The sequence below is a fragment of the Lipotes vexillifer genome, unplaced genomic scaffold (genome assembly GCF_000442215.2).
Source record: "Lipotes vexillifer unplaced genomic scaffold, Lipotes_vexillifer_v1.1 scaffold78, whole genome shotgun sequence".
Lineage (NCBI taxonomy): Eukaryota > Metazoa > Chordata > Mammalia > Artiodactyla > Lipotidae > Lipotes > Lipotes vexillifer.
This window is the reverse complement of record NW_006783110.1, coordinates 330,741-358,559: the sequence shown is the minus strand read 5'-3', so window position 1 is coordinate 358,559 and position 27,819 is coordinate 330,741. Positions and strand designations below refer to the sequence as shown.

General features: G+C 39.7%; 1 protein-coding gene across 2 annotated transcripts in view; it reads left to right on the top strand.

Annotated features, from left to right (window-relative positions):
* TNFAIP8 (TNF alpha induced protein 8) overlaps positions 1–27,388 on the top strand; it is a 68,255-nt gene extending 40,867 nt beyond the window's left edge. For both annotated transcript variants that reach the window (XM_007455838.1, XM_007455837.1), the window contains exon 2: positions 25,671–27,388. In XM_007455838.1, the coding sequence (XP_007455900.1) occupies positions 25,671–26,236 (566 nt within the window). In that variant the 3' untranslated portion in view covers positions 26,237–27,388. The remainder of the gene's footprint in view (positions 1–25,670) is intronic.
* The last annotated feature ends 431 nt before the right edge of the window (positions 27,389–27,819 follow it).

Genomic DNA, 27,819 nt, shown 5'->3' with positions numbered 1-27,819 from the left:
TTTAACAAGGGAAAGAGCTAGATGCATCCAGTAAAGGAAACAGAAATGGAGACACTCAAGAGGTACGAGGAAACCAAGGAGAGAACAGGGCTTTAGAAGCCAGGAGGACAAGAGCCCCATGGAGGCAGTGGTCAGCCATGTCTAAGGAGAGGTGCTGTAGAAAATTGCTTTGCTGTCTTCTCCTTGGGCCTCAGCAAAAGCTTTGAGCCTGTGTTTGAAGAGCTCATCTGCTAAGAATACGTCATGAGCGTTCCATCAATATTTAGTGGACACCCTAGGAAATGAGGGAAGGCATGCGGGGCCCAGGGGATGACTGCCCCAGCTGTGAGCAAGCACCCAGGCTCCTGAGGAAGGGAGACTTTGATCATCCTAGGACCTTCCAAGTCCTAGTTGCCAGTAGCTTTCTTCCTGATCTCCACTGCCGTCACCTCTGACCTCTCCCTGTGGCATTGCACGAAATCAGCCCTGGTGCTTAAGGGTAAGAAGTGAATATAGGTAGGAAATTTAATCCAGCTCTTCATACTGGGAAAAAGTTTTGGCCAGTCTGAGAATTAGGGAATTTTTCTCTCTTCCCTTTCACCTTTACTTCCTCTCTGCCCCATTTTTTTTTTTTCCCCTTATGACAGGAATGCATGTTTTGGAAAACCACTTGTGGTTCTGCCAGGGGTACCCTAGATTTGACATATACTCTGAAGCTCTGAGTGTTTTAGTCTTTTACATGTTAAATAGGATTTGAGCCGCACTAGTAAGTTGAGCCTTTCTGAGGAACTTTTAATCTCTCCTGAGGTGAGCACCAATGAGATAATGCTGTATCAGTGATTAGACAGCTTCACCCAGGAGGTGCTGGATAAATAAGGAGACTTATAATCACAAAGACAGAACCCACCGTGGCCTACCTACAATATTTACCTGGTTAAGAAGTACTCATTTCCCATTCTGTAAAAAGCAAGCAAGGATGGGCTTGCTCCAAGGAATGTTTTTCTTCTGTAAAGTTATCTGATAACAGTAAAGTATTAGTGCACTGACTGTTCTAATTGTAAAGCACTTACAAAACCATTTTCACCTTTGAGGGTTAAAATTAGAATTAAGTCAGTTATGAAACAGCTAGAATGAAAATGCACCCCTCTGCAATATCACAAGTCTAAACGCTGGACTCAGGTTCTTCAGACAAAGGAGATAATTAAAGAAGGAGTCTCTCCAGAGTTTCCAAGGAGGTAGAATTCAGGGGCCAGTAGCGCCAACAAAAGGGAAGGAGAAGAACTACTGGGAAACAAGAATAGTGAAGGAAGTCGAGGGAGTGGCCATTTGGCAGATTTTGACATTTCAAGGGAACAATGAGGAAGAAATAGTGAGTGAGAGGGAGGGGGAGTGGCAGGCAGTGGCAGGCACAGGGTGGGACCCAGACTTGATGCGGAGCCTCCTAGGAGACAGAGGGGAAGGGAGGTGTAAGGAAATAACTTGGAAATGGAAAAAAAAAAAAAAAAAAAAGATAATTTATGCAACACCAGGGAGGCAAGAGACCACCGTGACTGAGGTTAGAAGTTTTGGCAGTTTATTTTGTTTGCTTGTGCAGTTAACAGGAGGTATGAAAGAGTGCTGGTCTCCAAAGTTAAGATGCAGCTTGGAGCCCGTGAACATAGTGGCGTTTGGAGGACACACAAGCGCTCCAGTTCTTCTCAGGCAGGATTAATGCAGGGGCCCATAAACAAGGACGTGACACTGAGGAATGCTGCTGCTTTTCCAACGGCTAAATCGGGCTGGTCTGAAGCAAGGGCTGTGTTGTGTTGGCTTGGATTCCTAGTGACTTTCTACTGGGTTATAAAAATAATTTCCTCAAAAAGCTTGCCAGTGGCAGATGATGAATTAGAAAAGCAGTAATGCCAGCCCGGCGGAGTCCTCTCAAAGCAGTCAGCTGTACCGTACCATCCTTTGGATGGAAGGCCAGTGGGACTTTTAGTGCATGGCTGTTGGAGGAGGAGGGAACCATCGTCACCCTCCCCCAGTGAAGCTGCGCCTAATTTCTGTGGCTTCACTCATTAGCAAGTCTCACTTGCTAAGTGAGGAAGCTCACTGAAGAATCTCAGGCGGAGGGTTTTTATGGGCAGAAGTGGTGTCCATTATTTGGCTCACACGATCATTTGCTCAGACTTGATGATCAAGGGGATAACCCTGGAAGTGCAGGAGCTGTTACTTGGCGTTCTTGTTGTCGCCGTCCATCCCAGCATGCTTTGGGGCTGCTCCTCTGCCAGCGCTTGGGGCGGGGGCGGGGGGGAGGGGAGGTGTTCCTTGTGCTTCTCAGCAGTGGAACTTCAGCTGGCTTGTCTCAGCATGTATAAGGGTTAATCAGGTAAATTACAACTGAAGCCTGACGTAGCCCTCAGGGCTGCTAGGGAAAGGGTCATTCTTAAAATCCTTAATTGTATTCCTCTCTTTCTCAAAGATGGGTTTTTAATGTAACATTGTGGTGTTTGACCAGTGGATAAGGACCTTCCTGATCTGTATTTCAGTCCCTCGTATTCTTGTTTCTTTAAAATTCTCGGGTGACCCTTCCTTTAAAATATAATTAGATTAAAATTAAACACAAAAAGGAATAAATTGATTCTGTTGTTGTTGCTTAGTTCCTTGAGATCTTCTGCATCTTGGGGCATTTTTGTAAATGAAGATGTGGAATGTCAATTGGACTATTTAACCCAGAGGGGGAGTGAGAGAACTGTTATATTTGGTAGTAATACTGGAATATCACAGAAACTACCAGAAAATAGTCTCCTAGAGTAACATTGTATGTTCTTTTCTTTCTGTTTTGTTTTCCTGGCACCATCGATGCGTATTCTGTGAAATAGTCAAACCTGTTTTCCTTGTATATCTTTTAAAGCTTCAGTTAGCTAGATGTTTTTTAGTGTTTGATGCTGTTTTTTATTCCATGAATGACTCAATTGACAGAATGTAAGCAGCTACTAAACTTGGCAGTTTGTTGCCATCATCATGCCCCTGGACAGGAAGTGTTCAGTATAGATATGACTAACCAGTTTCCAGGCTTAAAAATAAAGTGGGGGATTTCTGGACAGAGTAGATCTTTGTCACTCAGTTCAACATGGCTGATAAGTGTGAAGCTCTCAGCAGCCACTTGGCTTTCTCACTTTTACCAGGCCGTCACTTCACCTGACATTTTCTGTTACACAGATGGAAACTTTATGGTGTTGGTGGGTTTTGTTTTTTTTTTAATGAAATAAGAGGATATTTGAACAGACGTGAGAATCAGCTTGAGTCGGTATTCTCTCCTTGTTGCCTCCTTTATTTTTAGCTCCTTTTAAATTATCACCCTCCTGAGGTAGGTAATGGGGAAATAATCTTCACCTGCATATGTAGCAGCTTAAACTGAAAGCGTCAAGGACGTACCCAGACAACTGTACACTCAAGACTTGTCTTCTTGAATCTAAGGTCTACTTGAAGCAGCTTTTTTTCCCCAAAGTTATTTCCAATCATTCTAGTGATTCTTTGATTTCTTTTGTCAGATAGCAACTTAGGAAGAATCTGTACTATTTTGACAGATACCAAAAGGTTTTTTAGCACCTCTCTGCCTACAGTTATTGTTTCAGGACTTCAAAGATAACTTCGTATTTTATTTTGTCTTGCTGTCTCCCTAAATAACATAACTTTCTCTCTCTTAATACAGTTTTTTCTCTCCTTTCTTTCTTATTCTAAACAGCATTTTTTTTTTCTTTTTTCTTTTTGGTCTTAGGGATTCAAGAAGTCTTAATACCATGTTCTTTGGAAATGCTGAATTAGAGACAACATTTGTTAGATGAGAGTCTCTAACAACAACAACAAAAAAGTGTTTCTCTTAACTCTGTGCAGGTGTTTGAGCTTCTATTTGTTTTTCAAATAAGAAACTTGCCAGGGAATGATGATTGAAAATACAAAATGCATGCAAAATATTTTTAGTTTGGGTTAGGGTGAGGTCAGTAATGGTTCTTTGGGACAACTCAGCTCTATTTGCCAAATTTAGAAATAAATCATAAATTTATAAAGAGAGGGGTTCTAGTTACCATACTTGAGCACAATGTGGCTGTGACTCTGAAATGATGTTTCTTCTCCTGTGCTCCTCTTTACCATCTTCTCTGTTTTCGAGCTCGAGGCAGGACAGAGTAGAATAGTCCCTGCTATCCCTTGGATTAGAACTTGATAAAAATCAAGTCTTTTAAAAATATAGGACTCCTGTGCTCCAAATAACCTATACCTGTTCTAGTCATATGTTTTCAGGGGGAAAACGGGAACTGTGTATACAAGCCAAACTTTCACTGAATAAAATGATTCCCTGATCTGAAATGTTAATCTTCTCTACCTCTGTCGTGAAGACCACTTCTCTATCTTTGTTGTGGCAAGACTCTTCTAGTTTTTATGATGTTGGGCACAGTGTAGGGGAACAGAAAATGCTTGGTAACCAATGAAGTATGAGGGTAGACATATGGTCCAGAGCGTAAAATATTTTGCAGAATTTAAACCTCTGCTATTTTCATGAGATTGATAGATCATCCAAACATTGATGATGAGTCATCATCTGGCCTTGCTGTCTGGGTTTTAGGTACAGGAGGGGACTGTGCTGGGTAGGTGGTTATACCATCCATGGTGCCAGATGTCAGCTGAAACCAAGGTGGACATTCAGAATATACTGTGCATATGAGGGGCATTTAAGAGAAGGCCTATTAGGACTTTCTTTGTGCTGGTTCCTTTGAGGCCTTCGGGGTGATAATCAGTCTCTTACCTAGAGTTTTGAATCACAGTGGTCATGCCTAGGCTCAGCACAGACTCATGGGTGGGCTTTAACCAGACCAGATCTGTCTAGGCTGCTGGAGTCTGTAACAGGCTAACTTATTACTCTGTTGAAAAGTTGATGGGAACTGGAGAGTTGTCTTTCAAATTTGGGTCAGGTGGGCTTCATTATCAGCACGCTTCTGGCACATCTTGTGGGGCAATAGAAAAGGGAGTGTTTTAGGCAACTCTTGTGTTTGAAATGCCTCTTTTTTTCTCTCACTAGTTTTTTGTAGTTGTTGTTGCCACAGAAGCATCTGTTTCAGCTCATTGGAATTGTACATCTGTGGAGTTCTTCTTGCGTTCCAGCCATTGTAGCTTATCACTAGTTAAATCTAGTTTAAAATAAAAAGCAATTTGAGGAGAAAGATTACAGAAGAAAAAGATGTTAGTTGATTGAGGGACAGAGAAACAGTGGGCAGATCCAGATGTAAAACGCTTTGGGGCTGGGTAAAGCCTTCTAACAACTAAAATCTCAGCTTTCACTTATTTATATCTAGAAGATAAGAAATGGACTTAATCAGAATTTGACAGCAAATGAAAGGCCTCAGCCTCTTTAACCATGCACATACATGCTCAGAAGTTCTATAGAATAATGGATGATAAAGGCAAACTGCTGATCAAAATAATATGAATTGTGCCTGAAAAGAAAATCTTGCCTCTAAGACCAGGAGGGCTCCCAAAGTGGCCACCGCTTTGCCTTGAGCCCAAAGACAAAGGAATAACTGTTACTAAGACCTCTACTGACCCAACACCAGCCTCCAACTAGTGTTCTGGGCAGTTTTCAGCTATCCTTCATGATTAAAAAAAGTACTGTATTAAAATATTTCAGATTCTTTTTCCTCCATCAGAATGCAGAGAGCTGTAAGTCAGCTCAAGAAAAGATGACCCAACCTCTGACCCCTTGATACTTTATTAGGAGCCGTTAAAACTTTGGAGACCTGGGAGATTATTGAGGCCTACATTTGGAACCTAGAATCTTAATCCAAGAATTCTAAAATATTCTCTTTTTTTGTGTGGCCTGTATCTTAGGTTGCTCTATTTTGTGATAATACCAATTTAATGGAAGAAAATTACTCATAGATGCTAGACACTTGCTATTCAAGAATTAAATTTCTTTTGAGGTTAGCTAGAGTCTCTAAACATTCATTTAAACGTGGTTTCTAAGTTTCAGTGGGGGCAGTATGGCATATGGTTTTATTTTATTCTGTAGTATGTAGTGGAAAAAGATTTCATTTTGATTTGTCAACAGGGAAAATATGGCAGAATTCATTTTGGATATTTCCTATAGATGGTGCCCTGCATTGGAAAGTGGGTGGAGTTCTGGCATTTGTGTATTTGTATGTTTCAGGGAAATAAAGGTACAGAGAAGCACTTGTCCATTGCCTAAATAAAGACTAACTGTACAGCTGACCGCTTAAAAATACTGTGTGAGATGACATTTCATGTCCAACAGTAGCATCTGTTTCCTTCATTCTAAGATCAACAAATGACATTAAAAATGGATGCTGAAAGGGGCTCCCCTGGTGGCGCAGTGGTTAAGAATCCGCCTGCCAGTGCAGGGGACACGGGTTCGAACCCTGGTCTGGGAAGATCCCACATGCCGCGGAGCAACTAAGCTCGTGCGCCACAACTACTGAGCCTGTGCTCTAGAGCCCGCAAGCCACAACTACTGAAGCCCATGTGCCTAGAGCCCACACACTGCAACAGAGTAGTCCCCACTCACTGCAACTAGAGGAAGCCCGCGCACAGCAACGAAGACCCAACACAGCCAAAAAAAAAATGGATGCTGAAAATGTAAGAGGAAAAGCCATTGTTTCTGGCAAATTTGTTAATTCCCCTCACCATCCTTTTCAAAGCAGGAGTAGACTGAATGACATGAATTGAAAATTAACAGGAGATCAGTTCAAGGGGGAAACTTTTCGGTTAGGATAGATTTAATTTTCAGATTTAGAAACTGACTCAAATCATACATTCTAAAGACTTGATTCATCTTTTTCCTAAGCATGTAATCTTTACAATTTACATTGTCTCACCTTAGAGATAAATTCAACATTATTTTTCTAAGATATCTTCTATTTTTGCAGGACTGAGAGTATTAGAAATCATATGAAAAAGAAAATTTCAAAAAAAGTAGATTGTCTTTCTCCATAGAAACAATGCTTTAATTGGAGGTTCTATTATTTATCAATATAAAATAACCACTAGATATGATCAGGAATATTTCCCAAGAACAAAGATATGATCATAAAACTTGCTAATCATTTGACTCAGAAAATTTTATTTCTAGCCTTATAAATGAGCATCATGTGCACCATGTATACTGATCTTATAAGGCCTCCAATCTTTTAGAAGATTAATCTGGATACCATAAAAGTACAAATTGAGTATCACAAATTGTCTCTATATATATATATATATATATATATATATATATATATTTAATGTTAGGTTAGTAGACACTGCTTTTATTTGCCTGTGGAAATCTTTGTCCTGTGTCTCTTTATCAAGTTGAGCCAGGTAGTGTGAACTGATTCTTTCTGGGCATGTGTGACACCCGGAGTCATCACAGAAGGTGCTCAACCCCTCTGTCCACCCCAGAAACAAAGCCTAGACACCTACCCCCCTTCCCAGCCTGCTAGGCACACTTCCTTACCTTTAAAACAAAACCTGACCTAAATAGTATAGCTCTTACTTAGCACACCAATAGTAATTGTATTCAGTGCTTTATAAAATCCTTAAATTTAAGAAAGCAAAGGTATGCAATTATTTATCCCTGTGTCTTTCACCATATTGGGCACTTTATCTATTAGGACATGTTTTAGTTCATTTAGAAACTGGTTTGCAATTTTTTAAAGTCACTTCAAAACTCTCCTCGCTGGGGATGTCAAGACAGGCATATGCCACAAATCTGACCAGGTGTAAGTTAATGCCAGTAGCTTTCACCAGAGAAGATTATGTAGTATGGAAGACCTGTTCTCTGTCCTTGAGGGGCTTTCAGTCTGGAGAAGATGTCAGACATGTACACAAGGAAGTACATACAAGGGGGATGCCACATCCGGGTTAGAGAGGTTCAGGAAGGGCTATCCATGGCCGAGACATCTGAGGCACAACTGTTGAGATGAATGCACTGGCAGGAAGCTTTGGACAGGATTTCCCAAAATGTGGTGCCTGTACCGTTGGTGGCGGTACGGTAAATGATTTTAGGAGGCCCCAGGCACAGAGTTAGGTCATCTTCAGTAACTTTACAAGACGATTAGTCCCTTTCAGCTCCCTTGGAATCCTTTGCATCATTCCCAGAGAATGCCTGTTTGGGGCTGTGTGACCTTTGCCACCTTAATGACACTGACTCACCCCTCTTGTGCCACGCAGGTAGACATGGGGCTCATGGCCCTTGGCAGACAGCGATATCTGGCTAGAAATGAACAGTAATGGGGTTTTTTTCCTCATTGAAATAATTTTTATGATTTAACAAATTTTTAATGATTTTTATGATTATGGTATATTTAGGGGAGGAGTACCAGTTTCCATTCACATTGTGTATATGGTTCCTTTTATAAATAAATTTTTTTTACATAACAAGTAACCAGAGGGAAATAAAATACAGACAGTAAGTAGAAAACAAAGGCAAGTATTTGCAGCAACACAGATGGACTTTATGCTAAGTGAAATAAGTCAGGCAGCGAAAGACAAATACTGTGTGTTATTAGTTATATGTGGAATCTAAAAAATACAATAAACTGGGCTTCCCTGGTGGCGCAGTGGTTGAGAGTCCGCCTGCCATTGCAGGGGACACGGGTTCGTGCCCAGGTCCGGGAAGATCCCACATGCCGCGGAGCGACTGGGCCCGTGAGCCGTGGCCGCTGTGCCTGCGCGTCCGGAGCCTGTGCTCCGCAACGGGAAAGGCCACAACAGTGAGAGGCCCGCGTACCGCCAAAAAAAAAAAAAAAAAAAAAAAAAAAAACACAAAACAACAAAACAATAAAGTAGTGAATATTACAAAAAAGAAGGAGACTCACGGATATAGAGAACAAACTAGTCGTTACTAGTGGAGCGGGGGAGTGGGAGGTACAAACTGTTGGCTTAAGGATGTATTGTCCAGCATGGGGAATATAGCCAAAATTTTGTAATAACTGTACATGGAAAGCAGCCTTTTAAAATTGTATAAATTTTTTAATAAAAAACAAAACAGGGCTTCCCTGGTGGCGTGGTGGTTGAGAGTCCTCCTGCTGATGCAGGGGACACGGGTTCGTGCCCCGGTCCGGGAAGATCCCACATGCCGCGCAGCGTCTAGGTCCGTGAGCCATGGCCGCTGAGCCTGTGCGTCCGGAGCCTGTGCTCCGCAACGGGAGAGGCCACAACAGTGAGAGGCCCGCGTAACGCAAAAAAAAAAAAAAGCAAAGGCAAGTTGTGACAGTGGTGCTCAAAGGATGAGGGTTTAGAGTGCTGCTCAGGTACATACAGGATGGCTTTTTCAGTGAAGAGAGAGATTTCAGCAAATATGCTGGGGTGGAAAATGCAAGGCATTTGGAAGGAAAGGTGAGTCTAGATGGTGGTGGAAGCCTAGAGATATGTTGACAAGTCAGAACTAGGAAGTCTTCTTGCTCAGCTTGTTTGCCAGCTAGGGGAACAGAGGGCTGCGAGCGCTTTGGAATCACTGCCAGAGTCACACCCAGGTCTGAAAAGTGATTCATAAGGATTTGAGTCCCTGAGCCTTTAAAGCAGGGGTGGCTAACTCACAGGTCTTGGCTCATTTCCTGGCCTCTGTGGGCGTGTGGCCAGGTGGTAAACTGCACAGGACCTGTTTCTTACTTCCTTGTACCCCCTGCCCCCAAATGTTACCAGAAGGTCAGATTTTTCTTGAGAAATGGGAAATGTGAATTTTTAGGTCAATGCTCCCAACTTTTACATGGTTTTTACTAATTAGAAAAACAAAATTAAAACATTATGAGGGCCCATTTTGGGGTTGATGAAAGTGTTCTGGAATTAGTGATGATTGTTGCCCATTGTGAATATAATAAAAATCACTGAGTTTTACCCTTTTCAGATGGTTACAATGGTGATTTTTTTTTTTTTTTTTTTTTTTTTTTGCGGTACACGGGCCTCTCACTGTTGTGGCCTCTCCCGTTGCGGAGCACAGGCTCCAGACACACAGGCTCAGCGGCCATGGCTCATGGGCCCAGCCGCTCCGCGGCATGTGGGATCTTCCCAGACCGGGGCACGAAACCCGTGTCCCCTGCATTGGCAGGCGGACTCTCAACCCCTGCACCACCAGGGAAGCCCTACAATGGTGATTTTCACGTGATATGAATTTTATCTCGGTTTTAAAAAGAAAAAAAAATTATGGGGGCCCAACCAAAATGTGTTGCCAGCCCAAAGTTTGTAAGCTCTGTTTTAAATGGAGGAATTACTCTTTGCTACTTTTGATAATCCCAAACCACCTTTCCCCAGGGAAGCCAGCAACCAGGAGTTAATGGGGGTCACATTGTAACCCTGCATTAACCTCTGGGCCTCTTTTTTCTGCCTGTGGTCTCCATGGCTTCTTCCATCTCTAAAAGTAGGACTGGTGACAGAAATGGGGAGAGGTGGGATGGTGGCCTTAATTCTGGAGCACTGAGTGAGTGGGTGGAAAGACAAAACTACAGAAAGGTGGGCGCTGCCAAAGTGTTTCAGAGAAGTGATTTATTTTGTTGTTATTTGGCAACTGGTGGTAAAATTGATTGGTTACGTTATTTGCCAAAGTTTATTTTACCCAAATATCTACCATTAGGGAAGTAATCCATCTCTAAGACAGCAAGTTAATGTACTTAGGGAAACGATTTTTAGTTCTTAAAAGAGATTGACTATAATGACCTTTTTTAGTTATTTTCTTTAATGGAAAAATGAGTTTAATATACCAAGTATGACTCAACATGAAAGAATTATGATTATTTTAACAAAACTGTTTGGCTTTATTATTTTTAATTCTAAATATAATTTGAAGTTAGCCAATTTCAATAAGGACAAAATAGAAAACTTAAGATTTTTATATTATAACCCTAACTTAATTTTCAACTTTTTCTTTAACAAACTAGCAAAGAAAGGTAGAGTTTATGCCTTTTTAAATTTCCAGTTTCTTATGAATTTATCCTTAAAACATGCCTTTTTTAATCTTAAAAAAGCAACATCTCTCTGAAAAACAGAATTATCTTATCTCTGCAAAGTGTGGGTTATTCAGTAATTTTTACCAGTTTCAAGTGTTATCAAAAGATGATTTTTTTTTTTTTTTGGATGCCTTTCTTAAGTTACGAATGGACTCATTTAGAGTAAACTTTTTCCAAAGGATTATATTGCAATATTCGTTTCTTAGGTAAATTTGAGATATGATATTTGAGATATGCTACCTAATTAAGTATTTGAGATATGCTACTTAATTAAAGTATTTGAGATATGCTACCTAATTAAAATAATTCATTTATAGTTTCTTATGTCTTATAAAAAACCAGTACTCTTTTCCCACTCCTCCCCTGGCTTCCTGTTCCCCCAGAACAACCTGGGAATTTTTTGACCCAGCAGATACATTTTAAAGATTAATTGAGCATTTATTGTGGCAAGGAATAAATAATAAATTATAACCAATCGCAAAGATTTTACTTTCAGGGAAAATGGAAGCAAATAATTATGATGTAAAGCAGTTTGCAAAAAGAGTGAGAGAGAGGATAGAACGTTTCTGACAGGATTAGTCAATAAAGCCTTTAAGGAAGGTATATTTGGGAAGGATCATTGAGGAATGGATAGGATTTCAACCAAGATGGCTCCCCCTTGCTTCCTTCAAATTTCTGCTCGAATGTCACCTTTCCAGAAAGGCCTTCCCTGACTAAAATAGCTGGGATAAAATAGCATAGTCTCCCCTTCACCCCCACTGTCTCCTCACTAACCACCCCCAGCAAAAACACACACACTCCCTTTACTTTTTTCTAGCCCCTGCCACTATTTGACCTGTTTATACACATTTGTTTAATGTGTCTTAGGTTTTGTGTCTTAGGTTTCCCTCTACTAGAATCTGTGCTTCTTGAGAGCAGGCATTTTGGTGCTGAGTAAAAAATGTGTTAAGTGAATGAATGAGTGACTGGGAGAAGGCTTTTCTGCTAAAAGTCTGTTTACTGTGTAGCGCTCCAAACTGGTATGGAAAATCCAAGTTCAACTTCTCCCAGGATATTTAGAAATTTGGCAAATTCACCACCTCTCTGAGACTCAGCGAACACATTCTGTAGAAATTAGGGGGAGATTTTGATGCCTGTAACTAAATAACAAGTGTTATGAAAACAAATTATTATTACTCTTAACCTTCCTACCTTTTTACCCAGCAGACCTTCCATTGACACTCACTGACCATACATAATTTAGGTTTAAATTATTTCTAAAATCCATGGGACTCGCACACGCCCTTCAGTTTCTGACATACAGGTACACTGTGGGGCAGAATTCTAATTCCAAAGAACCCATAGGAGTTCCGTAGGTTGGCTCTGAAATGTAGTCCCATTTATTTCTTTAAGGAGAAGTCATCCACACAAATGGCTGCCGAGCCCGGGAGCTGAAGGTAACTGGGTGGTGATGGCCAGGGAGGACCTGTGGTAAACCAGGCAGGGTGTTCTCCTTCTAAAGGCGGCAGCCACAACTTACCTCAAGACCACGGTTGCCGTGTGGGAATGTGGGCCCGTCCCCACATCCCACAATGTGGGAATGTGGGTCTTATGATTATTTAAAAAAAAAAAAAAATCAAAAACACAGATTTTGAGGTTAAATTTTTCAATTTTTTAAAGCGTGGACCACCAACTCTAAGATGAATACAACACTGTACAGGCCAAACAACGGGGTGTCCAGGTTACAACCTGTACAAGGCATCCTGATCTAAATAAAACAATGGAGGATACCTGAGCATTAAGAACAGGGAAAAAAGGTTAGAAAGAGGGGTAGAAACCACTTTACAGAGAACCTAAGTGCCACACTGGAGGTAGCCAGCGGTAAGCACACTGGGTTTTCTTTTTTCAAGGTTATATCCTGGAGTTGATACTTGGAATGAGATAGTTCACTTTAAGGCCCAGCAAATCGCATTTTACCATTTGCTTACCTTTAAGGGGATCTGGCCTCTTAGGGCTTGACTTGGCTATAAAATGCTGGACCAGCTTAACCTTTTCATACAGTTATTGTGGAAAGGTTTTGTCAAAAATGTGGGGAGGCTATGCCAGGATGCATATTTGACAGATGCCCAAGCTGAGGCCAAGAAGTCACTGCTCCTAAAATACTCAAACAGATGGCTTTAGGATATTTTCATGAAAGATTCCAGAACATTTGCTGTAGGGATTGAGTTAGCTAAATATGGTCACTTCACCAAACAAAAGTGGCTGGTCATTCTGTGTGTTCTGGCAAAGGACAGGGAAGAAAAGCAGTAGACAAAAAAAAGAAAAGAAAATGCATGTTGTCCATGGAGTAAAAGTAAATTTATTTGTTAAACTCTAGATATATGAAATTGAATTGATTTCCTGACACATCTTCATGAATTGCTGGAAAAGATAGTGATAGGTGCCATGGAAGCAGATTAGAGCAGTGGGGTTTGTTTCACTCCATGGTAGCTGGAGGGCAGGTGTTATGCACTTTGAAGAATAGAGAGATGAATAGAGCGGTACCTTAGTTGTCAAGGATTATAGTCAAGTAAGATAAGGTAGGAATTTAATTCTCCCACGAGGCAGAAAATACATTAGAAGAGGGAACACTTTATTCTTTTCTTTGGATTTGGGAGATTACTTCCCCGCTGGATTTGGAAAACCTTCTTGGAAGAGGTGGTGTTTAAACTGAGCCTTAAAGGAAGAGCAGGACTTTTTCAGGAGTGGAGCAGGGTGGAGACATAGTTTTTATTTTATTTTTTTTTCTCTTCTCTGATGTGTAAGACCCATCCTCCTTATTTTTTGGTTCAAGGAGTTGCTTTATCTGGGGAGCAGATAAGCTCTAAAAAGTGGGATTATGCAGCTGGCTCAGCAACATCACAGCATTTGATAGAAAATTCATAAATAGCAAACATTCTCTTAATTTCACTTTTCTTACAGAGCAGCCACGCACCATAGTTGGCTGCCATGTACACTCAACTCTGCCCCTCATTCAGTGCCCTTGGACAAGTCCCTTGACTGCTAAGCCTCAGTTCTCTCATCTGCTCCCTCAGGGTTAAATAATAATAAGAGGATGAAACCAGAACAAACCCTTTCGTAAACACATGGAAGTGTTATAGTGCAAATATTTTGCATACTGTGGAGTGCCATGCAAATGTCAGCTCTAATTTGGCTGTCTGGTTGTCTTTGTTATAGGGCCAGGAGACCAGAAAGGGTGTGTTGACCATCCATGCCAGTTTTAGGGGCTGGTTCGATAACTAAACTGCACTCCAGTGTGTTGGCTTTTAAAGTCTGTTACTGGTTTTCGAAGCCCGGCGTGAATATAAATATTCATCCGGAGCCAGGGCCTCTGGCAGGATGCGAGAACTTAGGGAGTGGAAAAGTGTAGAAAGTCGTAGAGCTTGTTTAGAGGATTTTCCTCCACAATCTGGTGGAAGCTTGAATTATATCAACAATGGAAAGGCTTCATGTCCTCAAGAAAATATGTAAATAAACACAGCTTAATTGAAAAGTCTTCAAGAAAAATATATGGTATCCGAATCCAATGTAATAAATAAGGAAGGGTTCATTTAATTTAAAAAGAAAAAGAATAGTTCACTAAAGTCAGTTTGGTATAAACACTTGTAGGATATTTTTATTTAATTTCAAACCCATATGAAGCTTAGTGATAGAGTTATTAGGCCCTGTTTAAATTTTGGTTAAAGTATCACTTAAAGAGACTAACTTTTCTATTCTCTTTGAGGCTTTAATATAATAAGCTCTATTCTGAGAACATTTTCTCTGTATTCTGTGCACAAGCTCACGTCTAGTTTTGGGTGAAAAAAAATTTGAGTGGGAAGTTACATCTGTTCATAGGCTACTTACAGCATGTCTTCATGGCCAAAGTATGTCTGTTGGAAAATTGTAAAGTACAGCATTGTAGGAGGACCTCAGAGTAGGGGTCCTCCAACTTTACTCTCCCTCAGAACCATCCATCAGGGTGCTTCTTCCAAATGCAGCTTCTTAGACTGCAGTCCTGAGGATTCTGATTCAGTGGGTCTGACAATCTGCATTTCGAAGAAAGCTCCAGGCCCTTCTGATGTACGTGGGCCTTGCCACGGAGAATGCTGCCCAAGTACCTGCTGTATCTGTCCTCTCCCTGCCAGTGCTTTCTCGCAAACTGAGTACCTTTGTAGTAAGTTTTCCTGGGCCTCGACAACAAGCTATACATAGTTTGTGTTTAAAGTTTCTCTAAAATCCATAGGACCCACATGCATCCTTGGGTTTCTAACATATAGATAGGTACGCTGCTGGGCAGAATTTTTAATCCGTAACTCACCTGTAGGAATTCTGTAGGTCAGCTCTGGAATGCAGTCACATTTATTTCTGTAAGGCAGAATCTTCTTTTTCTTTTAAGGCAGCTTCCTGGGTCAGTCTCCACTTGTGAAACCTTCTGCAAACCTAGTTTCCCTCCATCACCCCTTTGAGCAAAATTATCATTCCCTCTCTTTGCTACTGTCTCTTTTAGGATTCTGCCAAGCTGTGTGCTCATCTGCCCTGCACCCCAATGCCACATTAAACTGAGTGTCCGGAGAGAACTGGAGAGAAAGGATCGATTGTTTATCTCTGAAACTACAACATTATAAACACTCAGAAATTTTGTTGAATGATTCGTGTCTTCAGGTTAATGTCCTCTCTTCTTTCCTCACTCCTGTTTCACAAGTCATGATCACAAGACTCGATCATCCCATACCAGCCGATACAATATCTACTACAATATCTACCTTAAGAATCAGGATGACAACATTAACGACAACAGTAATAATAGTTCACGTTAACTGACGCAATTTTTAAATATCTGGCACTATCCTAAGCACTTTATATGGATTATTCTCATTTAATCTTCATAACAACCTCAGGTATCCTCATTTGCATATGGGGATACTGAGGCACAGAGAGGTTAGGTAATTAGCCCCCGGGACACGGGCACTCAGTGGCAGAACCAGGTTTCTGACCCAGACGGTGTGCCTCTGGAGCCCACGTTCACAGTCACCACATTACCTGGCTTTGCCTGACTCTCTTTGCATGAGACAATTGTGAATCCGTTCCAGAGGGTTAACAAGAACTCAAGTCAGTTTGTTAGCCAATAATTTTCACTGACCTTATCCTACAAATTTGTTAATGGGTCACCTGAGAAGTTAGTTTGGAAAACTTGGGTAGGTAAAGTTAAAATGTTACTTTACTGCACTAATCCTCAAGACCTCCAGTATTATTAGTACATTTTTTGCAACTCAAATGGGACCTTTGTATACACCGTTTCCCAAATGTATTTAGCTCGAGGGAATCACCCCTCCCACCCCCTACTTAAGACTCTTAACTTCTTGAAGAATTAGGTTTTTGTTGTTTTTAACATAATTCAGAATAAAAGCTGGCTAGTGCTCTTGTGGGGTTCCCTAGAAATTTCTCAGGTCCTAAATATTTGGGTAACCCTTACTTTTGACCCTTTCTTATTTAGTCTTGAGTGTCTTTAGTGCCTGAGTAGTTAAGTAGTCTTTAGTGACCACTTACGTTTACCTGCTGGAACAATCACAGATTTGTTGTCATAGTGTAATTACTAATAGTGTCCTTTTCGAAGGGATCCCATTTGGATGATAAACTCTGCACAATTGCTCTAATCATAACTTCACCCTCCCCCAATTAAATAAAGACCTCTGTTTCATACTTACTACCTTCTCATCACTCACTGAAGGACTCTTATTGCTACCACATGTATGGGAACAAAGGTAATAGCCATGTGCCTCTGGCATCTCACCATTTTATGTCAGAGTCATGCAAGGATTTATAGAATTCCATAAACTGGAATTACCCAGTTTATAGTCTCTCATCACTCAAAAGTAGCATTTCTTAAGAATTGCAAGCCTTTAAGACTTCTTCACCTTGCTCAGAATCTATCTATTCATATATATGCTTATCTATGCAGAAGAGACAGCAACTCTGAAAGGATACCAAAAGTCTAAAAATAGTTGTTAACCTCTGGGCAGCAGTGGTTGGCATCAGTACTGTGTAGTGGTGGCAAAGCTGAGAGAGACTTCTCACTTTAAATATTTACACTCCGGCTTTTGAGTAACGTAAGCATATTATTCTTTTTAATTATATTTTTCAATGTTTTAAAACTATTCTGAGTTTTCCCTGGAAATACAGGTTATTTCAAGCCCAGCTGGGTTGATCTACCTTGTGGAATCCATGTCTTTCCTCCAAGGGAGACCTGGTCTCTTTTTTTTTCTTTTATTTCACTTCACTCAGTCAAATATTATTAGGTCTTCTCATACTTCAAGAGAGAGCTTTTTTTATGCTTGTGTGTTGTAACATAATTCTTAAGAGAATAGCTTGGAATTGGACATATCTGGGATCAAGTTCCTCTCTTCTACTTACTGACTGTGTGGCCTTGAGAGAGCAGCTTAATTTATCTGGGCCTCCGTTACCGTATCTGTAAATGGGGATAATGACAACCTCCCTCTTGGGATTGTTGTGAAATTTCAATAAGATAATGCATATTCTAGGCAGTTCTGGGGATAATGTAGTATAAGTTCAAAATATGGTGGCTAGCCAGTGGGTTCTTATGACTGTAAACCTCTCACTCTGAGTAGCCACAAAGTTCATTTCTATTCCTGTAACCTCTTTTCTAATATTTACAAGACTGATATTCCGTGGGATCCAACCATACCACTTCATATAAATATCATCAAACTTTCTTCCAATTCTGGTATTAGTGCACGTAGAGGCAGCAGGGATATCTTGTCAGAGTTTATCCCTTTCAGAAAGCAGTCAAGGCATCAACATGATTCCTGGAGCAAATTAACCCAAAAAAAAAAATGCAGAGATGGAGTCTAATATGACGTTAAAGGTGTTGAAACTTACAAAATGACATTTTCAATTTCAAAATCATCACAAAAGTAAGCCACAGGAATGAAAGACACACAGTTGAACCCAAAATCGTGATGAAAAGATTCTAGAATTCAAGCAACAAAAATAGCCCAAGGTCACACGGGGAAAAGCCTTCATAGTGTTTTCTTTAGGACATAATTCCTCTTGTCCACAAATTTGGAAAATAGAAGATATAAAGAGAAACTAGTAGAAAGAATACAGTGTGTGTAAATATTGGATTTGAATTCCTGCTTCTCTATCTCTACTGTATTCAATAAGGGAGCAAAACTCAGTGTGCATTTGTGGTCTGTCGTCATGAGCCCAGCATGCTGCTGGGGATTTTCTGATTTGTAACTCAGTAACTCTCACTTAAGCCATACCACCTTGAAATGATGCCCTACTTAGCAGATGTTAAAACAGATTCAAAGAAATTAAATTGCACCCAAGTCTACAACCCAGGACTCTCAACCTTGATCTTTTGTTTCCGTCCATGCTGTTCTTACTTGGCAGGAAGCCCTGCCTTTGGGTCTCTAGTTCTCTGGGAAGCTTTGGGAAGTCTGGGGGAGAAGCTAGGACTTTATGGAGTAATCTTGTTGGCCACCGTGGACTTTCACTTTGGCTTTATATGTGGCCCACTTTCTTTACATTGTTTCCTGTCTTGCACAGCTTTGTATGGACGCTGATACTGTTTGTCTTTTTGTGGGGTGCTTCAATTCTGTTCTCCAGAGGCCAGTTTTCTCTAGACAAAATACACTTGTGTTACCTATCACAGTCCTTGTGGTACTGAATCTATTGCTAACAACAGATTCAACACCTAAGAAAAAGAGAAATTCCCTGATAAAGGAAATTTTAATATATTTTAGTTTTTTTAATGTCATCACAGAAAGGATCTATAACTCGTTATTCACTAAACTGTGTGAGGTCTTTGTTATCACACGACCGTCTGGCATTTTGCATTTCTAAGCTCTGTGTCACTTCCGGAAGGAGTTGATTAATTTTCACCAAATGTCATTCAGTACCGGAGAACCTCAGAAGGTATTTGAAGTTTAATTTGTTGACTTCTTTAAACAAACCTGTGGAGAAAGCTGTTCAGTGACGGGTATTCTGTGAGATCCTCCTCTGTGCTCCATGTCCATTTATCTTTGCAACCACTCCAAGAAGTGGGGATCATTAGTCCTATCTTGTAGATGGGGAAACTGAGTCTCAGTAATATCCCTGAGCAGTATGGCAGTTCATGGAACCATCAGCTACGGAATATTGGACTTTTATAAGTACACTCTTCTTTTCCAGGACCCTGGGGAAATTAGTTGCCACAGGAAATGTGTACTAGTTCTCACTAAAGGGTTATATGGACTGCAGTTTTGTTTTGGTTTGTTTTGTTTTACTTTATATGGTTTGGATGAAAAAATTGTAATATGTGTTAAAGGGTATGTTTCTAAGATCAACTCATGACTCTCATAAAAATACAAAAGGGTCGTGCCGAAGATTTTACTTAACTCGTTAACTAATGAGGAACAGTAAGCTCTTACAATCGTTTCAAAGGAGAATGCCAAGTGTAACACAGGCAGACAAGAAAATGAGGGAGCAATTGCACCTTCACTAGACAGAATTTATTTGTATCTCTGTGGAAAAGAGCCATTTGCACTACCAGATTTACTTACAGAGCTCTGAAGTAGCTACGTAAAGAACAAGGAAAGGAGTCTGCAAGGGGGTGCTTTATAATTCCCAGTACTCCATTGAAAGCCATCCAGTGATTTTTTTTTTTTTTCTTTTTCAGCCCTTTTTAAAGTCACCACATTCCCTGACATTTGTCTTCTTTAATATGTTGACTTTTTAAATGAGCATGTACTTTTCTGAAGGTGGTAGGAGACACAGAGTGAATGACTTAGCTTGTCCCTGTGATGAGGCATACCATTGGTTTCCAGCCACTTGGGGTCAGGAAAATGCGTACACACCCAAATTTGCATTCGCCATCAGGTTAAGGACCTTAGATGTATTGATTTTTCTCAAGACTATGTTCTTTTGTGTTAGAGTCTCCATCTGTGACCTGAGGGCGATTGGGGGTTAAGGGTCCCGGCACTTGTCTTTTTCTCTCTGGATAAGATTGCCTCCAGCTTGCTGCCATGATCATTTCTTCTGGTCCTTCCAGGGTCAACCCCTCTCATAGTTTGAATCTCTGCTGCTTCTGCTGATATGGCCCTCTCCCCACCCCTCACTCTCTTTTTCTTTCTTTCTTTTTTTTTTTTTTTTTTTTTTTTTTTTTTTTTTTTTGGTTTTTTGTTTCTTCTCTATCCTGTTGAATTTCCCACTTTGGAATTTTTGAGTGTGGAGGCTAGTGTCACACATATATCAGCAGTGTCCCAACAATTCCTTGCTTTTCTCCTGGAGCACTACCAAATCCCAATGTAACTCTTAGCTGTTTAACTTCTTGTGATGGTGTTTACTGTTGGTTATGGCCCCTTTCTTATCCCCAGAGCTGTCTTTTTACTAAGCCCCATTTAGATTTGGAGTAATTCAAATGCAAGAGAGCTAAGGTTTTATATATTTGTTTAAAGAACTTTTACTAACAGACCAAAACAGCCAGTCATGCTCTTCAAATTGTTTCTTTTTCCATCCTTCCTACTACTGGGCCCACTGGATCAAATTTTAACTAGGCAAGAATTAGCAGTGACATATATGTGCATCTGTAGTCACCGTTTAAAAGTTCCAAGGATAACATATTTGATGGGTGAAAAATTATGTATTTGATGGTGAGGTTGTAAAGAAAGTGACTTGAGTACTTCACTATTTTAGCATTTTCTTAACTGGGGTAATATTATGGGTAATTCTTGTTAATTTCAGAGAACTATAGTTTTTCATTAATGTCATGAAAAGGTTTTGGGGTTTTCCCCCTTCTAAGCACTTTTTTTCTTTTATACAGGGTCATTATAACTTTGACATCAGTGTTTATCTCCAGATTTATAATTGTTGATGCTAAAAGCAGGATTCCCTAAGTATCAGTTTGCCTTACAGCAAACGTTGCTGAAATGGACTGTTTGATTAAGCCAAGAAAGGCGATGTAAAGACGTAGAGGAGGGACAGTGAGATAAGTAGATGTCAAATAACATTCACCCGTATTTCTGAAAACAGTCTTAAATGGTTTTGATGTAGTGGTAATCCTTTGTATGTTTTTGATATAAGGTATCATTTTTCATTAGTCAACAGCGTACATGTATATTTCTAAACACAAGTGAATCAGTACTTCCAGCACTTTCTTCTTTGAGAACATCTCCTATTCATACATCTTAGTTGCTTCCTGGGCATACCTTTGGTTATGTGTTTTTCATCATAGATCCAGACAGAGGGAGCGGTGGGCCTGTGTTTAATCTTCCACTGTAGCTCAAGTCAGAACCACTGTACCCTGCTTTTATGCTAAATATTTGTATTACTGTCCTTTGATGTTTCCTCGTTGTACATAATAAATCTTTCCTCTTTATTTTTTTTACATTTGCATTTTTTAAATTATAGTTAATTTACAGTGTTGTGTTAGTTTCAAGTGTACAGTACAATGATTCAGTTATGTATATATGTATATATATATATATATGTCAGATTATTTTCCATTATAGGTTGTTATAAGACATTGAATATAGTTCCCTGTGCTATACAGTAGGTCCTTGTTGTTTATCTCTTTTATACATAGTAGTGTGTATATGTTAATCCCAAACTCCTAATTTATCTCCCCACCCCATCCCCCCGGTAACCATAAGTTTATTTTCTATGTCTGTGAGTCTATTTCTGTTTTATAAATAAATTCATTTATATCATTTTTTTTTAGATTCCACATATAAGTGATATCTTATGATATTCATCTTTCTCTGTCTGACTTCACTTAGTATGATAATCTCTAGGTCCATCCATGTTGCTGCAAATGGCAGTGTTTCATTATTTTTATGGTTGAGTAATATTCCATTGTGTACATATACCACATTTTCTCTATCCATTCATCTGTTGATGGACGCTTGGATTGCTAAATCTTTCCTCTTTAAAAGAACTGATTTATGACAGTAAGAGAAACCACACTCTGAGGTACACTTCAAAGGAAGAAAACCACATATTTAACCAGGTAAAGCAAATATCTGTTTCTCTAGCTTTTAAAACAAACAAACACCCACATATGTATTTAGGACTCTCATTTTTCAGGTCACCATGTTTTCACAGAGAAGTATTTAAGTATAGTGAAGAGAGGGGGCCAGTTGACTCCTGCTTCTGTCAGAAGTGCCGTGTACCAGGCACCCTTGTAGGTCCAGGGGACGACACAGTGAATAAGATTTACAACTTCTGCTCTCAAAGTGCTTAGATTCTATTAAAGGAAGGCAGACAATGAAAATGTAAGCAAATGATGAGGATTTCAGGAACTAGGAAGTGCGATGGTTAGCAAAGAATTTAAGTGAAGCATCATTTTCTAATTTCCATTTTTGAAAACCCTGGCTACTACATTGGAAGCGATTGGAAAGGGGCTTGGACTGGGCTGTTGTCCATGGAGATGGAGGGAATTGGCTAGAATTTAGAGAATTGGAGGAAGGTAGGATGGAAAGAACTTGGTAATGGACTGGGTAAGGGAGGGGATGGTATAGTGGACGACTCCCAGGTCTCTGTCTTGAGCACAAGGATGGAAGGGATGCTATTAATTAAGATAGTAAAGAATGGAGGAGGAGCCCTTTGGGGGCAGGAGGGAATCGAGGATTCAGTTTTGGACATGGTATATTTGCGATGCCTGCAAAATAGCCAAGGAAAAGAAAAACCTTGAGTGCATTTGCAAAATGAGTCCGGAAAGGAGGTCAAGGCTGAGTTATAACTGTGGGAGTCATTGGCACATGGGTGATATCTGAAGCCATGGAAGTGGTTGAGATCACACAGGGGTGAGGACTGTGAAGGAGAAAAACTTGGTCCAGGACTAGCTGTGAGATACACCAGACATTTAATCGATCTAGTGGAAGATGTGGAACTGAAAAACAAGCCTGAGCAGGAATGGCCAAAGGCAGTTAATTTGCAAGAAAAAAATAATCATATTTCATGATCACAGACCACACAGTCCTGGCCAGCAGCTCTCAGCCACAGCTCCCAGTTGGCTCTGAAAAAGCCTTCACTAATGCTAGGAAAGAAATCTACTGCATGCATGTCTTCCCTGAGTAGGGGGAGAAAGAGTTTCATCCTCATTTTCAAAGATGACTGTACTGGATATAATCCAAAGGATAAAATGAAAGTATGAAGCTGTTGCTGTGTTTCTAGAGCAGGGTTTGAAGTTCCTTTGAAACAAATGGGAAAGGCTCAGAGGTCAACTTCTCTGTCCTGGTTTAGTTTGGGTTCTTAGTAAATGGAGAATGATCTTGCTTAGTTGGCAGCAGCCTTTCTCTTGCGAGAAGTTAAAGTGCTACACCACAGAGTTATTTTGTCTTTATGCTTGTAATTACATGGGAAATTTAGATTTAATAAGAAAACTAGTTTAAAAGACATACAAACTTGCAAGTCCAGCCTTGGAAAAAGGAGCACAGGGGAATCTTTCAAACCCATCTCCCTCTGGTTTCGATTATTTCACAATGTACAGTATCGCCATTTAATAGGCATTGCAGTAAATCCCAGATGGGATGTTTGTAGGCTGTGACACACTCTAATCAATTAAAAACAATAAACTTTCAACTTTATATAAAATAAATTCCTGAAATCCTAGTTGGTTACTGTGTATCTGAAATTTTGGGGGTATCCCTTCCTATATAAATAAGGTTTATTATTTGTAGAGGTGTGTGTCTTAAGTTGAGTCATGGAAGATGGTCCCTGGTCTTAATATGGTAATATTAATATTAAATAACTACACGTGTGCCGTTCATTTTGACATAAATTCTTTAGTGTGAAGCCATACACTCTTGCAAACTATTGAAGAGTAGGAATAGAAATGGACTGCTGCTTAAATGATGAAAGTATTAAAAAGCTTGGAAACTTTCTTTGTCAAGTTGGCTATTTCTCGTGCTCTTTCACTTTCCTTTTCTTTCTCAAAATCAATTTCAGTTCTTCTGCAGTTTCAGTTCATGTTTCACAAGTTTAAATATCAACATTTGTGAGGGCACCATTTCTAGTTCGATCAAGATTTTCTTGCAGGGTGTATGGCCGTGTACAGTTCTGAATGACATCCTGGTCATAGGAATCACTTGGCGGCTACCTGTACTATATACCATGAGCTACTTTGGCCCAAATTTCAAATCTGACATGGCAGTTCCACATTGAGGGAGTTAATCTCTTATGTACCTTCCCAGCCTGGATTTGGGAGCGGCTACCTTTTTGTTTTCTAATGTTGCTAACCTGTCCAAACTAGAAATAATTTCCTAATTATTTCTAATAGTATCATTGATGCCCTGACTCATTCCTACATATCTGTATTTTTAAGCCTTTCATCTTTCATTACTGAATGACTGCTTTCCAACACCCAGACACCTAGCAGAAGAGGGAGAAAGCACAGTTGTAGTGAAGCAGTATGCACAGAGTGGGAGAGGATTTTGGAGAAAAACTAAACTTGGTTTAGGGAATGAACATTTATTGAGCATCTTCACTGACTGGCTGTAAGTTAAGAGCATCACATAGGGTCTCATTAATATTTAATATATATAGCTCTTATTGTTTGTGTCTTAAATCTCTGTCTAATTAAATTATGATAATTTAATCAGTGAATTCAAAAGTGAACTCTAAGCTTCTGCTTTTTCAAAGTATGTTGTTCATGTGGCACATTTCATTAGTTCATACAGTAGGGTTTTTTCCTCAAATCGTAGAAAAATTTAAAGGGCATAATGGCCATTCATTAGAAATAGCAAGTGACAATAAGCTCTCCAAGGAATATTTCTTTCCAACACTCAGCTTTGGAGAGTTGAAATTCAGGGTGGTTAGGATGATCAAACTGGTAAGTGCTGACCAATGTCTTGGGAAATTTGACTTTTTGCAAATTTTGGACTATAAAGCAGGGCTTTCCTTTTGATTAGCTTCCATGAATTTGTCAATTTACTCAATATCATGGCTTTGTCATTTATTCCTCTTACATTTAAATGGGTTTCTATAAGTCATTCTTGGTTACTGTTGCTCAGAGAACTATTGTAGTGTTGATTTTATATTTCGTATGTAATTCTTATAAAATTAAAACTAGGGAAAAATTACATAAAAACTTACTGCCTCTTGAGACATACTATCTTTACAATCAGAGCCCTTTAACTTGTTTTTTATTTAATTTTAGCATTTTTAAAAATTTTATTGGAGTATAGTTGATTTACAGTGTTGTCTTAGTTCCAGGTGTGCAGCAAAGTGACTCAGTTATACATATACATATATTAATTCTTTTTCAGATTTTTTTCCCATATTATTATGGAATACTGAGTAGAGTTCCCTGTGCTATACAGTAGGTCCTTGTTGGTTATCTATTTTATATATAGTGGGGTGTATATGTTAATCCCAAGCTCCTGATTTATCCCTCCCCCACCCCCATCCCCAGAGCCCTTAAACTTCTAAACAAAAGTATTGGCTACAAAGCAGAAGGTGTAAAACACTTGAATTGCCAAAAAACCTCAAAGATTATGCACAACCACCCATTAATTTCACCAATGAGAACCTAATTCCCCCAAATGAAGGAAAATTATTTTAGCTCTTTTCTGAACAGAAACTAATGCCAGTAGATGGGAGGCAAACCATAGAGTGGGAAAATGGGAAGGAAAATACTCCTTCCAATGAGATTTTTAATTTGCTTCTCTTGCTCATATTTACTGAATTTTTATCCTCCTCCTCCCCCTTTGTTTTTAGTGGCCACAGATGTCTTTAATTCCAAAAACCTGGCCGTTCAGGCACAAAAGAAGATCTTGGGTAAAATGGCGTCCAAATCCATCGCTACCACCTTAATTGATGACACGAGCAGTGAAGTGCTGGATGAGCTCTACAGGGTGACCAAGGAGTACACCCAGAACAAGAAGGAGGCAGAGAAAATCATCAAAAACCTCATCAAAACAGTCATCAAGCTGGCCATTCTTTACAGGAATAATCAGTTTAACCAGGATGAGCTAGCACTGATGGAGAAATTCAAGAAGAAAGTTCATCAACTTGCTATGACCGTGGTCAGTTTCCATCAGGTGGATTTCACCTTTGACCGGAATGTGTTATCCAGGCTGTTAAATGAGTGTAGAGAGATGCTGCACCAGGTCATCCAGCGTCACCTCACCGCCAAGTCACATGGACGGGTTAATAATGTCTTTGATCATTTTTCAGATTGTGATTTCTTGGCTGCCTTGTATAATCCCTTTGGAAATTTTAAACCCCACTTACAAAAACTGTGTGATGGCATCAACAAAATGTTAGATGAAGAGAACATATGAGCATGTGAGTTGAAATTGTGACTGCTCATGATTTATTTGAAGATGGAGCACTGCTGATTTATGAAGAAAAAAAATAATGTTTTAAAGATTACACATATTTCAGAAAGACTTTGCCCAATTCAGTTGTCAGACATTAATGATAATGTTTTATGAGGCTTGTTTTATTTGAAGCATAGCATATTGCCAAATATTCTGGTAAAAAGCTTCCCAGCGGTTAGCAGACCACGGGAAGATATATGGTTGCGTGATGCAAATATAGAGTTATATAAAGAAAGATACGTGTGGCTCCAAACCTCAAGACATCTTTTTTAGGGCAGTTGTTATGTTGGTGGCACATTGGATATTTCTGTCATGTACAGAATTGTGTATTTTCATTCACTTTTATTCCTTACTATGTATGTGTACCGCTTTTAAAAAGCCAGGAGCTCTCTCTTACTGTCATTTCTCCTTTTGAAACAATTCCATTTTCAAGTTTACCTTTTGTTAAAAATTCTTTTGTTAAAGACTTTGTCACTGACATTCAAGAATTCCATCTTAATTAAGAATTAAGATTCAAGAATTAAGGCAGTCAAATTGAACCTTCAGAAAAATAGAAAACTGCTTCTCTGAAATCAATGTTGTAGAAACCAATTGTATTTGACATTATGAATAATGTCTAACATAAGACTATGCTTCTGGAATCGAGTCCTGTTTTTCAGTACCAACAGTAATACTTCCCAAAACATGAAAATTCCCCAGAATGGCATACCATTGCCTTGAAATGCTTGCTGAGGGCTTAACTTACATCATCTTGAAAATGGGCTGACGGAATCTCCATTTTTCATACCTGTTTTAAATGTAAGAGACAAAGAGGAAATCTAGATCATTCCCGATATTGGGACAATTAAAAGTAAGTGGTTTTAAGAATGATAAAACAATCTTTACCTTAGAGATGAGCCCATCAGAATAATTTAATTTAGGGGGATGAAAGTCAAAAGAGAAGACAGGATATTGCCAGAAGAACATGGGAATGAAAATGAATGCATTTCAATGTTTAGTAAGGTTTGATAGGTAAATAAAGAATGTCACTTTTTTATTTAACTGATAAGGTTTTTGCTTTTTTGTTATTTGCTATTTTGATGAGTAAACCAAAGAATATTTGCATTCCAAGCAGTTTGTGTGTTGTTTCTATATAATTTTATGTGTGAATGATAAAGTAAGCATTTGCTTATTTTGTAAAAAAAAAAAAAAAGAAAAAGAAAAAAATAGAAACCTGCTGGCCAACAATATCACCTAGGAAATAACAGACTCAGTCACCAGTGCTAAATATTTGCAATGTCACTCTGTCTGTGATTTAGTGTACTCTTTTGCCTTGAATTTGCCTGCCTCCCAGAATACTGATGTTAAAATAATAGCTCTGGGCTTCCCTGGTGGCGCGGTGGTTGAGAGTCCGCCTGCTGATGGAGGGGACGCGGGTTCGTGCCCCGGTCCGGGAAGATCCCACATGCCGCGGAGTGGCTGGGCCCGTGAGCCATGGCTGCTGAGCCTGCGCGTCCGGAGCCTGTGCTCCGCAACGGGAGAGGCCACAACAGTGAGAGGCTCGC